Source organism: Grus americana, chromosome 4 (genome assembly GCF_028858705.1).
Source record: "Grus americana isolate bGruAme1 chromosome 4, bGruAme1.mat, whole genome shotgun sequence".
NCBI classification, from domain to species: domain Eukaryota; kingdom Metazoa; phylum Chordata; class Aves; order Gruiformes; family Gruidae; genus Grus; species Grus americana.
The window spans coordinates 59,862,847-59,877,389 of NC_072855.1; the positions used below are offsets into that span (position 1 = coordinate 59,862,847).

The 14,543-nt window shown below is 41.8% G+C and overlaps 1 protein-coding gene across 17 annotated transcripts in view; it reads left to right on the top strand.

The window, feature by feature from the left end:
* The window catches only part of EPHA5 (EPH receptor A5), a 224,357-nt gene that overhangs the window by 144,925 nt on the left and 64,889 nt on the right, over positions 1-14,543 (top strand). For all 17 annotated transcript variants that reach the window (XM_054825687.1, XM_054825689.1, XM_054825688.1 and 14 more), the window contains 2 exons: positions 11,277-11,401; positions 14,215-14,374. In XM_054825687.1, the coding sequence (XP_054681662.1) occupies positions 11,277-11,401; positions 14,215-14,374 (285 nt within the window). The remainder of the gene's footprint in view (positions 1-11,276; positions 11,402-14,214; positions 14,375-14,543) is intronic.

Below are 14,543 nucleotides of genomic sequence, written 5' to 3' on the forward strand. Positions count from 1 at the left end.
TCCCTGTACAGTCCGTAAACTGGGTTTTCATGTCAGAAGTGTTGTGCAGTATTCTTGAGTTTGTCTCTAAATCCTTGTCAACACCTTCAGAAACAAACTGGACTGGAAAAGCCTGCCATATTTTGTCAGAAGAGAGTCTGTATTTACTTCCTGCAGGAAGGCAACACCTCTGCAGAGTGGGAGGGTCAAGAGCCATGCTTTCATATGCAGCCGCATTTATCCCATTCAAAACACTGATGCTCATCCCGGTCTTTGTGTTGCTCGGTCGTGATCTCTGCAGTTTTGCCTCAGCAAAGCAATTTTACACAGCGCTCATCTTTAGGCACACAACTAGTGCTTCTGCTTGGAAACAGAAGTTGGAGACAGTTATTAAATTATGAAAATAAGCCTTTACCACAAATTTCCCTGTAATTTTCCTTTTTGTCACTCACGTAGGGTTTTTGTTCCATGTTTGAGCTCAGCGTGGTGTCGCCAAGTTGCTTGTGATTTAAATAGAAGAAGCCGGCTGCCAGGAGTAATGCTTGCAGGTATTCCTTCTTTTCTTTATTTGCCTTATAGCAGTGCCTGCAGGCCAAAGCAAAGATTGTGCTGGCAGCATCTGAATAGTTAGTTCCTGCCCCTCAAGTCAAAATAGATAAAGGAATTATCATTATCTTCATTGCACAGACAAGAGCAGAGAAAGATGAAGTGACTTGCCCATGGTCATGCAACGAGTCCCTGGCAGAGCTGGAAAGTAAAGTATTATTTCCTCTGGTCTGATGCTTTTATCCCAGTGCCATCCTTTTGTGCGACTAGCCACTTTCAACAATTTAGATTTTTCCTTAACATCTCCTGGCACAAACATGCAGGCTGGTAAATGGCACAAAATGTATGTCTCCCAGATCTCTGCCTTTCAAGATACTTTTTATTTTTATCACTCACCTTATGATGCCCAGCTGCCTTTGTAGAGCTGTGTATCTGGAAGGATCTCAGGATGTGCTTGTCTAACCTGCTTTAAAACCTCCAAAGACACTGATTCCACAGGTTCACAGGGTGATTTTTCCCAGTGCTTCATTATTTTTGTCCTCAGAAAGCTGTTCCTAAATTTAATTCTGTGCTTGTCTTGCTCCAGAGACAGCAGCCTTTTACTTATTTGGAGACTCATGTTCTTTTTCAGTCTCTTGTTTCCCTGGGAATGAACAGCTCTGCTTCTTTCAGTCTCTGTTCATAGCTTTCTCAACTTGTGCTTATTCTCCGATGCCCTCTTGGATTCCTTCAAAATGCACTGTGTTTTTCCCAACTTTTAAAATGGTGCACAATATGAAACCGCCAGCTCCCTCAAGCACTTTCCCCTTCTCCCCAAGGACCCGATAAATCACTTCTCTGCCTCCTGGGAGGCCCCAGGATGAAGCTCCAGCTCTTCTTCCTTCCTTCCAAAGGGGCATTGCATGCTCCCATGTTTCACACTGCAGCGGTTACCCCTTAGGAAGCTGAAGATACCCACGTTTCCCTTGGTAGTATCAAGAGATGTTTTCCCAAGCACCTGCAGTGCACTTTGATCTGCACCGAATTTGCTAGTTAGCTTCATTTCAATGCTTGGAACCTGAGATTTTAGGGGAAATAGTACCCATGGTCACACTTAAGTGCCAAAAAACTGGGCAGAATGTCTGGGTTGGCAGCAAGGATGAGATCTGTTAGATTTTTGTCTCTATTTGCCATTTCCCTTAAAAATAATGATAGCCTGGGCAACATTTGCCCTGATCCAGAAAAGCCACTGTCAATCTGAAACCAAGGACAGAGTGGGAGTGGGTTTATGGATCACAGGTGTATAAATAACCACAGGTATATAAACCTTTGCATTTCAGCTCTAGTCACTTTGAGGTTTTACTGTTCTAGATTTCTGTTCTGATGTAACCTGTTTGATTTTTTGATTTTTTTTTTTAAAAGAATTTTATTTTAAGCCTTCTGGTCTTCATTGGGGAACTTGCTTATGGAAAAAGTCTGGACCGTGGTTCAGCAAAGCCGTGGCCAGCTCAGGGTCCTGTCAAAGGTGGTGAGCTCCTGCTTTTCTCCCATTTATGAATGAGACATGAGAGAAGAGCGGTGCTGGTGGGAGGGACCAAGTATCATAGGAAATCCAAAACTAGCTACAATGGGTGTTAAGACCTTTGCCCGTTTTTCCCTCTGACCTGCTACATCTCTTTACTATCTGTTCTTCAAGCGGAAACATAAGAAATTTATTTGGCCGCCTCTTGTTTCACTGGAGTGTTCAGGAATTTGGCTTTAATATTAGAATTCATCAAGAAGACTGATTGGTGTATCATACAGAGTGGCAGGCTTGGCAGAGAAGGAAATTTCCCACACAGTTTAAAAATGGTCCATGAATTTACTGGGTTTAGAGTTTGATAGCAGCTGGAAGAAGAATGCACCAAGTGTTGTATGAATAAAGGAGCCAATTTAGGAATTAAGAAGGTGAGTTATGTTAGGGAGCAGGAACATGCATGTTTTATGCATTTTATTCGGTAGCTATGGTTTTGTTTTGTTTTGTTTTTAATAGCGTGTGGTTTTTAAAAGGAAGCTTTTGCTTAAATGCAAATAAGATATTAGGTTACTAATGATAGGAAAGGCACTGGTAAGTGTGCTGGAAGCTAACCTGATAAATGCACTCAATAATGACGATTCTACTGCAAAATGCTGAGCCCTGTGGCTGTGATCCAGCAAAGTGCTGACAGCAGTGGTAGTACTCATGCGCTTAAAGTTAAGCATTTTCCCAAAGCGCTTTGATGGATCAGAGCTGGAGTCCTTATCACCTTGCTAGGAGAGAATTTATAATAAGAGTCTTGTGAATCAATAGTATTTATTCTTAGGCTTCACAACTAAACCACTAATGGAGTATAGGGAAATTACAGCTCTTCTTTGGTGTGAAGCAATCTGGCTCTGGTCTTAACCACTAACTGTTCCCCAGCTTTGAGAAAAACTTATTATCTTGATTTCCAGAGGCCCTAGAAAAAAGAGAAACAGGTATTGCAATTCCCTGTGGATCTGTGCCCTATAGGAAGATATTCCTTCACACCTCTCTTCCCCTGCTCTTTGTCTTGGGTATGCCTAGCCCTTTTCCCTGAGCACAGTCAAACCATGATGCCGTAAGGTCTCCCTCTCCTTTCCCAGGATCAGGATAAATTACAGCCCAAAAGGAACTCTGTGCAGGACTCAGAGCTGATGCTGCTCTAAGTACAAATGAAGGTATGCTAGGCCTGGCAATTGGAACAAAATTTCCCAAGCAGTGAATTATGGCCATGGCCAGTCTTGCTGGACCAATTTTTTTTTTATTTATTTTTTAAAACAGTCTGTAGTTTTATGAAGGGGATTTTGCACCACGGTGCCTGTAACTCTGACTTTGGAGTCCCTGCAAAATACAGGTGAGTGAGTGCAAGCGTTCAGGTTTCAAGGGCAAAAAACTACCGTGGTTGATGTTACAGAGCATGGTGCCCTTTGTAGCCTTCGTTGTATAGACAGTCCTTAAAATTCTCATACAGCAATGTTCCTGATAAGACATTGAATGTGTTTGGGTGAACAAGCTGGATGTAATACTTCCCCTACCTCGAGATGAGTGTGCTTAGTATTCTGTAGTTGTGTATGATAAATCTTCTTGGAAATCACAGAAGGAATGAAAATAACAGAGTACGGAGGATTTCTTGACGACTGAAGTGCCAGGACATTTCTCATTTCTCTACGTGCCAACAGTGAGCATTTCCAGTGGTGACCGTACTAGTTAGCTTGCACTATCTAGTCTATAAACTACCACTAATACCATTATTCTCATTTACAACTTTTAAGATTGCTGTGGGCAGTGCCTATCACCTGCAATTTTCTCTTGTGATATCTGGTCATGTTTTCCTAAAACCCTGTGACAGCCAGTCGTGTGAATCTGCAGGCAGCTTCCACTCTTTAAGAGTACATGCCTCTCATCTGTGATCGCCAGGGGCCGAAAGCATGTCTGTACAACTCTGTAAACAGAAGGCAAATGGCAAGAATCCAATTTATTTTTTGAAATCATGTGCTTTTAAGAGTCTTGCCCAAGATTATGTTTAGAGATGGCAGTGATATATGTGATAGATTCCATTAAATATTCTGGCTCTGTTGTATATGGGGTGGTATGCACATGAGGAATGACAAAGAAGTCTTGCCCCAAAGACTCTATTGCCCAGATCCTGTGATGTCTTTAGGCTCTGCTAGTAATCCTGTTGCAATTGCAATGTACCAGTACCTGAAGGGGCCTACAGGAAAGATGGAGAGGGACTGTTTATCAGGGAGTGTAGTGACAGGACAAGGGGTAATGGGTTTAAACTGAAGGAAGGTCGATTTAGATTAGATGTTAGAAAGAAATTCTTTACTGTGAGGGTGGTGAGGCACTGGAACAGGTTGCCCAGAGAAGTTGTGGATGCCCCATCCCTGGAAATATTCAAGGCCAGGTTGGATGGGGCTTTGGGCAACCTGGTCTAGTGGAGGGTGTCCCTGCCCACAGCAGGGGGGTTGGAACTAGATGATCTTTAAGGTCCCTTCCAACCCAAACCATTCTATGATTCTATAATAACACAAGTTAATATAACGAGGATTTGAGTAGTGATTTTGTACACACAGTAATACTGTTCTCTTGCTATTTGTTCTTTTAATAGCGTTTTATAGGAGTAGCTACATATCATGGAGAATTCATCAAAAGATTTGTGGCAAGAAGCAATAGGTCCTTAAGGGTGGATCAGTTGATGTTAGGTAGTCGCTGTTAAACAGAAGATACTTAGTTTCCCTTGGTTTTTCTCTTTGCAGTTTCTCTCCTTGTAACCTCCTCCAGGAGATGCTCAGAGAAAAGGCGGCATTGAATTAGGTGAATTTAGTGTGCATGCACACCTCCTTCCCTCAAGTTGTGCTACTGCAGTGGAATTACAGCAAGAACAGGATATTGGAGCACAGTAAATCTTGAAGCCTTAGACCACACCAGTGCATTTCAGTCCCAGTCTCAACCAGGCATATCTCCTGAGCTGTTACACAGATCAGAAGAGATTAACCGTTATCCCTGTGCTAATGCAAATTGCATGCAGATTACTTCTATTATCTCTCTGATGTGAGTATGAATTGAAGGGTTTTTCCTGTTTTGTATCTTCCAACCATGACCACTTCTCTATAGTGGGGCTGCTGATAATTAAAAGCATCAGGTTAGTAGTGTCCACAAAACCACAGCATCCATCCCCCTCTCTTTGCCTTTAGCAAAGGTGGTTTCCTGGTAGCTTAAGTCCAAGGATTTGAAGTCTAAATAGAAATTATCTGAGGAAAGCTTTGTCAAAGAAACAACAGGCTCTCCAAGAGAATTAGGCAGCAATTTGGATTGCACCTTGCATGAACCCAACCCTGTGTCCAGCTGTGAGGCAGCAAGGTCTGGGAGCACCTTGACTCTGTGACCAGCTTTGGCTTCAGTTCATATCCTGCTGTCGAGCTCAAGGAGCTGCATTTAATCTCTTAGGGACTGGGGTGGGAACCACCTGAAAGATCGCCCCTTTTCATATGAGATAAATCTGGTTGCTTGGATTAGCCATGGACTTGTGTTACAAAAATGGGGCCCTGCCTTCTGTCAGTGCCACTGAGTGCTTGAATTGGGTTCCTCTCTCGTGTGTGACCTCTGTTTCAAGGCACACATCAAGACGTCTCAGGTTTCGGAGGCATTCAAAATGAGGGTGGGTAACAGAGACTGTAAATTGGTCTAAGACCTGGCATTTATCTCAGGTGTTCGTCTCGGGAGGTAGAAGATGTGAAGAAATACTGCATATTTGTTGCCAAGGAAATTTAAAGATTGTGTTCTTCTTTTGATATTTGATGTGTGAAAAGGACCTGTGTGAAGTCCCCGTCTACTCAAGAGATACCTTGAAAAATCATTCGAAAGAAGATGACCTCCATATATAAACTGTGGTTTAGGATTGGGGTTGTATTTGGCAAGGTGTTTGACTTTAACCCTGGGGCTAAATTTACCCCCTTGCGTTATTTAGGGCCTGTGCATCATTGAAATCCCATCTAAGATCTCAGGTAGAATTGAAACAGCATTTGATGCTACGTAGTCCAAACACCTTTCATTCCCTAGACTCGGCTTTCAGAAGCACTTACAAGCACCTGCAAATTCGGGTCCAACCTGTTTGCATAACTAGCCAGGCACGGTTTGCAACTACTTGTCCTCAAGGGAGTTTTGAAACCCGTTATCAAGCAAACTGGGGTACACTTTGGGATATTAAAAATTGCAGCACAGAAGTCAAGTTATGACTTAAACGCTAAGTTCCGATCCAGGTATATTATCTGTGGTAAAAGTACCTTTAGGGGAGTCATTGGGTGTTGAGCTTTTCTAAAAGTATATCGTTTCTATACAGAAATACAAAGAGATAATACAGTGAAGTATTTTTTGCTTCTTCTCAAAGCAGTGTGTCTGTTTTAACTAATGTATGTATCTTGTTTAAAATGAATCTACTGCTTGAAGCCAACTACAATTTCACATGCCTTTAGTGTGAGTTGGTGAATAATGCAGGTCTTGCTCCAAACTCCGAAGTCACCAAAGGCCTGAAAAAAAAAAATTCAATAATGTCATTAATTAGAAACTGAGTGAAAAATTGCAGTATACCAGGCTTTTGAAGTGGAACCAGAATTACTTGTCTTGTGGTTACTCTTCTGATACAGGTTTCATTTTCTTCAATTAAGCCTTGCTTTATAAGTGCATTAATGATAGCATAACTCTTTGGTTATATGATGACAGGTGAAGATATTGATTTAATGACAAGCATGAATTTGACTTTTAAATCTTCTAGCGTAAATTCAGACTGCAAAAGAAATGTTGACATCACATTGGAGGGAGGAACCCCAAGGTGTATTGTGAGGTCTGAAGTGTTAGATCCCGAACATTTGCACATAGAGAAACCATAATCATGGTAAAAGAAATTGCAAATGCATGAAAAACACATGAAAATCCATAGCATAGATGTCTATAAAAGGTGATGTCTATATCTATAGACATCTATGTTATAGATGTCTGTAACAGCAGCGAGGACAGAGATGGTAGCAGCAGGATCTTCCTGAAGCCCAGATGCCCGAAGAGCCAAAGGAAGGAGAGGTGCCAGCCCATTTGTCTGTGTAAATCAGCATCTCTTCCTGGGCTGCTCTGGGTTGCTCCAAGTGAGGATCTGTCCTGGCAGAAGTTAAAGCTGGATTGAAGGTCCTGGGCTAGTGGCTTGGTTTTTGCACCGACAGTGAAGGGAGCAAATATTTTTTCTTTTTTTTTTTTCTTTTGATCAGAAGTGAAAAACTTCACCGGCTGTGGGGCTAAGGGTCAGGTGGGGACCCATTACCTGTTGTTTCTGCCAGAGTGGAAAATACCAAGGCAAAAGTAATTGGGCTGGAGAAAGCATTAGATAGACCATGAGATGTAGAAAGTGGATTATTTGTTTTTTCTTGATGCAGTGGTCGTTCACCTGATAACATTATTTTCTCTTAAAATATAATTAACATTTTATTCCACTAAGCATTGTTGTATGTTAGACGTTAGTGGGACACAGCACAGTATGTTCTAAATTCTGGGTTTGGTGCCTAGATGGCTAATTCAGTGCTAATGTCATTATCAAAGGTTGCAGAGGAAGAATGTCCTAAAAGGTCTATTCCTCATGAAATCATCTTCTGTAGTTATTCAGATGTGACTAATGATGCATCTTCTGCAGAAACTTTATTTATTTATTTTGTGTTTCCCCTTATTCTTCTTAAGAAATGTTAGAAACAGAGCAAAAAAAAAAAGTAGAATCAGTTTTCTGTGCTTTTATTTGCTTCCTGATTAATTTTGGTCTCAGGAAAGCAAAAATGTACATTAGCAATTTCACACCTTGTTACATTTTCTGTTTGCTTTCATCACACGCGTGGCTGTTTTCATGAATGGCAAACATAAACATAAATGATGTAATATCCCTCTTTGATTTTGAGTGTCTTGCTGAGAAATCAATGCATATGTGCAGATTACTTGTAAAGCAACGTGTGAACAATTCACGATGTACATCCACCCTTTGTAGTGTCAAGGCAGGGATCTGAACAAGACTTCTGCCTGCTTACATGAGAAACATGGGGGATTACAGCTTTATATATCTTGACTCCTACGTGAATTTATTTTTTTTATATGTTGTACTCCAAATCGGAAGTGCTTCGTGGCTTGGTTTCTTTCTGTTAAGGGGATGCTGCCCTTGCAGAAGCAGTGACCTTTGAGAAGTAAGTCTCAAGTAATCCTTTTATTTTCCTGAGATCATATAGCACAGTATCCAGTTGCAGGCTTTTAAGATGGAATGATTGCAGACTTTGTCTGCTTGCCTGGTTTGGATTACATTTTGTTTGACAAAGGAAACTCTAAAATACTTATACTTTCCTTCCTTCAGTTCAGAGCATCGTAATCTCCGTGTGTTGAGGATGCAGACTAGTTGCTGTATCATCCCAGCACCGCTGGGATTTATTGAATTTACTTAATTGGCCTTTATCTCACGGCTACACTTTAACGCTTCTTTTGAAGGAGATTCAAAAAGGATACAGTTACTCCTTTTCTAATTTACTTTGAGAGTTGGGTTACTCATTTTCTTATCTTTCCTCCTTTTCCCGGTAGAGCAGAGCATTCTGCAGAGCCATGATTGCACGTGTTAGAGACTTGCACGGCAAGAGATTTAAGTCCATGAAGCTGTTAACTGCCCAAGCTTTTTACACACTGCTTTTTAAAGAGGATGCTCTGTTTTAGGGGAGTAGGGAGTTTGACAGGCATTTTTGGATGGCTGGTGGTCCATTTTGTGTTGCGCTGTGCTGATGCACTGAAGGAGAGCTAAACTCCCCTGAACCTCCCAGGGAGAGATTTTGCGGCAGAGTTCAGGAGCACTTGCATCATTCTCTTGTTTTTAAAGCACTTGTGAGCCTCAGTCCTATAAACACTTCCAGGGAGGGCCGAGGTCTCCCCTTGCTGCACTTTTCAAGTTTGTTTTTGCTAATAGGAGTTTAAAAAGGTTTAATGCTCAGCTCTGACTTTCTCCATCCTTCCAGACCTCTGCTGCTAGCTCTGCAAGCCTGGGATAGGCATTGCAGGGATTTGGGGGCATTGGAGAACAGTCCCGGGGGGGGGGGGGGCACAGGTCTCTTTTTCTGAGTGCTTTGGTGTCTCCATCCCCTATATATAGCATCCGAGTGGCTCATGATAAGAAGCGATCAGTATCGTCTCTTTAACTAGGGTTGTAGAATCGCCTGTTGTTTGGCACCACCATCCCACAGTGAGATTTGTTTCCCGATGCCTCTGAAAACCACGTAGCTCCCTTTGCATTAGAAGGGAAGTTCATGCTATTTTAACGGAGTTCACTACTTGCCTTCTCTGGGCTAACACATCTGACCATACGCATGTGCACAGACCCTATATCTGCCATGCACAACTCGTCTTGCTGTGCACATGCGTGTACAACATATATTTAGGCACCTGGATTAATTGATCAAAAGTCCTATACCAAATTAGCAGTCCGAGTCTAGGTTGTTATTTGCCCTCACATAGGCCATAAAATTGTGGAAGACATCAGCCAAGGGTAAGGGGACCTCTGCGGATGAGAAATTGTTGGTGATCATTGTGCGGTGCCTACATAAATAATGTGATCATAATTCAAATCAGGGTGGTATTGCTCAGCGGAGCAGTTGTGAGCACAGTGGTGGATGCACAGCTAAAAAGCGAGCGTTGTCTGTGCAGCTTGATGCCAGCTCTCCAGCAGAAAACAATATGGAAATGGCCAACACCTTTCAGGATCCTCCAAGAGCCAAGTGGGGGAGAGATTAGTAAACAGGAGTGAGAAAAACTGGGGCTGAAGAGAGGCTGAGATGCGGGAGCTTGCTTTAAAAGAGAAGGCTTGCTGCTAGCCTTCAGTCCAGGGGTAATTGTCTGGAGCTCTTCCCTTACTCTTTTTGGCTGAAGATCAGACCTGGCAAAATTAATTTGTTTGTTGTCTTTATTTTACTTAATGAGGGGGTTTTTTAGTATTATGATAATGAGCAGTCTTGCATACAGGAGAAGTGTTTTGGTTTTTTTGGGTTTGTTCTGGTTTGGTTTGGTTTTTTAATTCCAAATACATTTTGGAAGATAAAAACGTGGTCATTTGCTACTGCTCTTTGCACTCAGTTCCCCATATGGCCACAAAGATCTTTCCCGTGGGTCTCCCCAGCCCCCCTGTAACCCTTGCCAAGAGCTGGCCTGTCTGGAGGGTGAGTCAAAGGCCCTCGGCCGGGTGTGGGCTGGTTTTTCCTCTGGAGAAGCTGCTCTTGGCCCTGTAAATTACAGACCGTGAATTTCTTCCACCCTCTTTTCTTTTCACTGAGTGTTGTTTCCTATTCTCTGGCATGAAATACCTGGGGTGTTAGGGTTGCATTGCCCATAGCAACTTTTGCTAGGGAGCTGGCAGGAGTGGTAACAACCACAACTTGAAAAGGTGTCTGCAGATATCAGACTGAAAACAAAGGATCAAGCCTGTTTGTGATGCACATGTGTGCTGCAAAGGGCAGATAACCTTTCAGGGCTGCATCTTAAAATAATAAGCAGAGCTGGTATAGCTGCTTTCATGCTGCAGCTTCCCCAAGCACGCCACGAACTTCTGAACCGTGATTGCCATTAAAATCTTTGCAGTTGCCATTTGCAAGGAATTAGTATCACTATGCGAGCTGTAACACCCCAGCGATATTTATGGAGAGCAATTGAATTATAAAGGTTGTAATGGCCTTGCTACCCTGTTCCTTGCTTCTGGAAGGAGGGGGCTGAAAGATTCCTAGGCTTTAACTACTGCACAAGCCAAAAAATAAATAGTTAAGGAGCCCAGGTAAACTAAGGTCTTCTGAAAAATACATACCTTCAAAGCAGCTGAAATAAAGCAATATGTAATCAGTATGTAATTCTGATAACGTAGCCCCCTGACACATTTGAAAAGGCAAGGTGTGGGGTCGATGTGCTTGAAAAGTGCTTGAAAAGACAAGCTGCTGATGGTAGTTCATGTTGTTACTTTGCTCAGGTGGGTGATGCTGGTCAGAGCCTCAGCTGCTGAAAATCTCTGCGAATCCAGTTGTGAAAAATGGGCAAATACCACCGAGGTGAAAACAGACCCTGCTGATCTGCAGTAGCTACGGATTGCCTTGTGTTTGAGGATGCACTGATGAGTTTGACTTCAGCAGGAGCAGACCATCTTACTAACCATGGTTTTTGTCTGTTCTGTTTTTCTCCTGTCTTGCAGCACCTTCTCCAGTCAGTAGTGTGAAAAAAGGGAAGATAACTAAAAATAGCATCTCCCTTTCCTGGCAGGAGCCAGATCGACCCAACGGCATCATCCTGGAATACGAAATCAAATATTTTGAAAAGGTGTGATGGACTGATTGCTGAGCATCCCAAGTACCTTCTCTTTACTGTCCTATTCTTTTTAGTTATAATTATTTGAGTCATGGAAGGGAATGGAGTGATTTTATGCATAAATCAATGTCAGATTGATTTTGCAGTAAATGATTAGGAAGACTTGAAATGAGGGTGTTGTTTTCCATTAGTGTGCCACTTCTCTTGAACAAATACATTAAATCTGCGTGTCAGATTCCTCTCCAGCCTTATCACATTAAGATAGAGCCTGCTCATTTGTTAAAAATGGGAAGGGTTGAGGATTGAGCATCTATCTCCTCCCGGAAGCATCAGGCTATCCCTTGCCTTTGGTATTTCAGTTTCTCACTTGATTTTGCATCCACAGTGTAAGGAGAGGAGAAGGGTTTTACAGAGAGTTTGTATCTGCTCTGACATGAAGAAGGGCATCCTGGCTTAAAAGCTTGCCTGGTTTTTCCAGCTCTTGCTCTTGGTCTAATGGAAACCACTCTCTCTTCCTACAAAACTTACCTCTTCTCGTCTTCATTTAAATGGCAACTTCTTCTCTTCCTGCAAAATTAATGCAAAATGAAAACAGTAACAAATGCACTTTGTCTAAATAGCACCTTTTGAGCAATGCAGCCTTAGATCTTTGGAAATCTTAGATTTCCAAAAATCAGGTTTGCAAGAGTTGACTGAATAGCAGTTTCTTGCCTTAGCTGGGATTGTAAGGTATTCTTTTTTTCTTCTGAAACAGCCAGGCTTTCTACATGAAAACAAGAGGAAAATAATGAAATTGAGTCACAGTTCACTTTTTTGGGAGATTGAGTTTCTATTTTAAGGAAGATCTTCCATTAGTTCTGTCTGTGACCCAGGTGAAACCACTCAACGTGGGCCAGGACTGAGTCCTTACTCCTCTCTCCTTTCTCTGACCATGGGAGGGACCAGTTCAAGCAGCCCATGCAAACGGGAAAGAATTGATAAATCTTCTGCATCAGGATAAAAATCAACATTATTTTTGCAGATGAAGGAGCTTGGGCAAGGGCACAAGAGGTGTGAGTGGCTTAAATAGGGCTGAGGTTTTCAAAAAGATTAAAGCACAAAGCAAGAATCAGGATTTGCTACTGCTGGAAATAATCCGTTACTGATTCTTTTATTAACTTGTTTGAACGACCATTGTAACGCATTGAATCCTTATAGTGGATTGGCCTGGGAAGATTAGCCTCTAGAAACCTTGATAATGAGCAAATAATTAAAGCAAAGAAATCCATATATTTGTTCATTTTACTTAGCTTGTTTTGGAACAAATTGGGAAGGGAGGCAGGATGCTTAAAACATTGTATTCGTGGTCCAGAACTGGTCTGAAATAGCTTCAGTAAATAGTTCTTCAAGTGCAAGTCCTTCATGGGGAGGTGGCTACAGCCAGTCCGAGTTTATGCTGTCTTGAGCTATTTCTTCCAGGCTGATAGCTAAGCTTGGTGTTTTCCATAGGAAAGCTCAAGGGTTTAAATGTTTGCAGAAGCCAACAGTGTATTGAAAACCTAATTGGGCTGACATACAAGCAAAGATGTGACCTAATAATTCACTTACTGCTTTTTAACCAGTCATTGAGTTAGATTTGGGATGTCATCCTTAATCCTTCTTGTTTGTTGCTACTGTCATTTATATTCTTTTAGTTTTCAGCCCTTTGTAAGGGTAGAATCACAGCGTTCATTTCCAAGGGATGAGAATGATCTATATTAAATGTTTTGGAAAATTTAGTTTTGTCAGATCACATTCCTCTAAGAGAAATCACCCCTTAACAAGAAGGAAAAAAAAAAAAAAAGCATACATATATATATATACACACACACACACACACACACATATTTCTCCAAAACAGCCTTGTGTAGCTACAGACTTCAATGAGAAAAATCTGTAATCCTACATTTGGAGATTCCCAGGGCCTTATCCAGGCATATTACTATGGAAAGTTGCCCATTAAATTAAAAAGAAAAATCAGTTCAGATCCTAGGAGCTATGCAGAAGTCTTGGTAGGGAATTACTAAGAACTGTTTACCTCATATTAATTTGGATCCAAGAAGATATGGTGAATAAAAAACAGTTTCCAAGTTTGTAGACCTTAATTTATGAGCTCTTGTCTAGATTATGTGTTACAGTAAATAATTCTAAGAGTAATTACGAAGCATTTGAACGAAATTTTAATCAAAGAACTGAAACTCTTTCACATTAGAAACTGATGAAGATTTAGTTCAGCAAATGTTTTTCAAGTTCGTTGCTTCAGAAGAACAATGCAAAATTAGGTATTTTCCTGGAGTTTTGGTTTATTATTCCTTTCCCGAGGTTTAATTCGTGGTTCTAGAAATGCCAACATAAACTTGTATGATGTATAATGTATTATTCTTTTAGGCTTAATTACATTACTGGGAAGTCGTTCTGGTATAAATTAAAATCCCTTTCTAAGGCAATGGGACTTTTTTCCTCTTCCCCGTGCCTTGGGACTGATCTTTGTGTACATCCTGAGCAATGGAAGGCTGCTGCTACTGCAGATGATGGTTTGGTCCCTGTATTGTCATTTATGGGTGGAAAGTCCCTCTTCGCTGTTACATACCCCCTAGAGTCACTGATTATAAAAGAGAAAATCAGATCTCACATTTTGTACTGCAGAAAGGGCCTCCGGGTGGGAGGGTGAGGAAGAGATCCTCAAAAAATGCATGTTTTAGTCATCCTTTGTAATGTTGCTGTGGGGGTTGTTACGAGTCTCTCTTCTCTGAGAGGCACTATTTGTGTGTTTGAACTTTGTGTTTTTTGGGGGGGGGTGGGAAAAGGACCAGGAGACAAGCTACACCATCATCAAATCCAAAGAGACGACGATTACGGCAGATGGCTTGAAACCAGGCTCAGCGTACATCTTCCAGATCCGAGCCCGGACAGCTGCCGGCTACGGTGGCTTCAGCCGAAGATTTGAGTTTGAAACCAGCCCAGTGTGTAAGTCCTTTTAATTACTGTCAGCCTGTGTCTCTGGAACGGTTACCAGAAACAAGTCAGGGGATCGACACCTTTGCAGAGAGCTCTTCCTTGTCCCGGCCTCATCCCTTGACTTTGGAAACATCAGGCACATCATGACCATGCACCTGGCAGGCTGACACATCTGTCC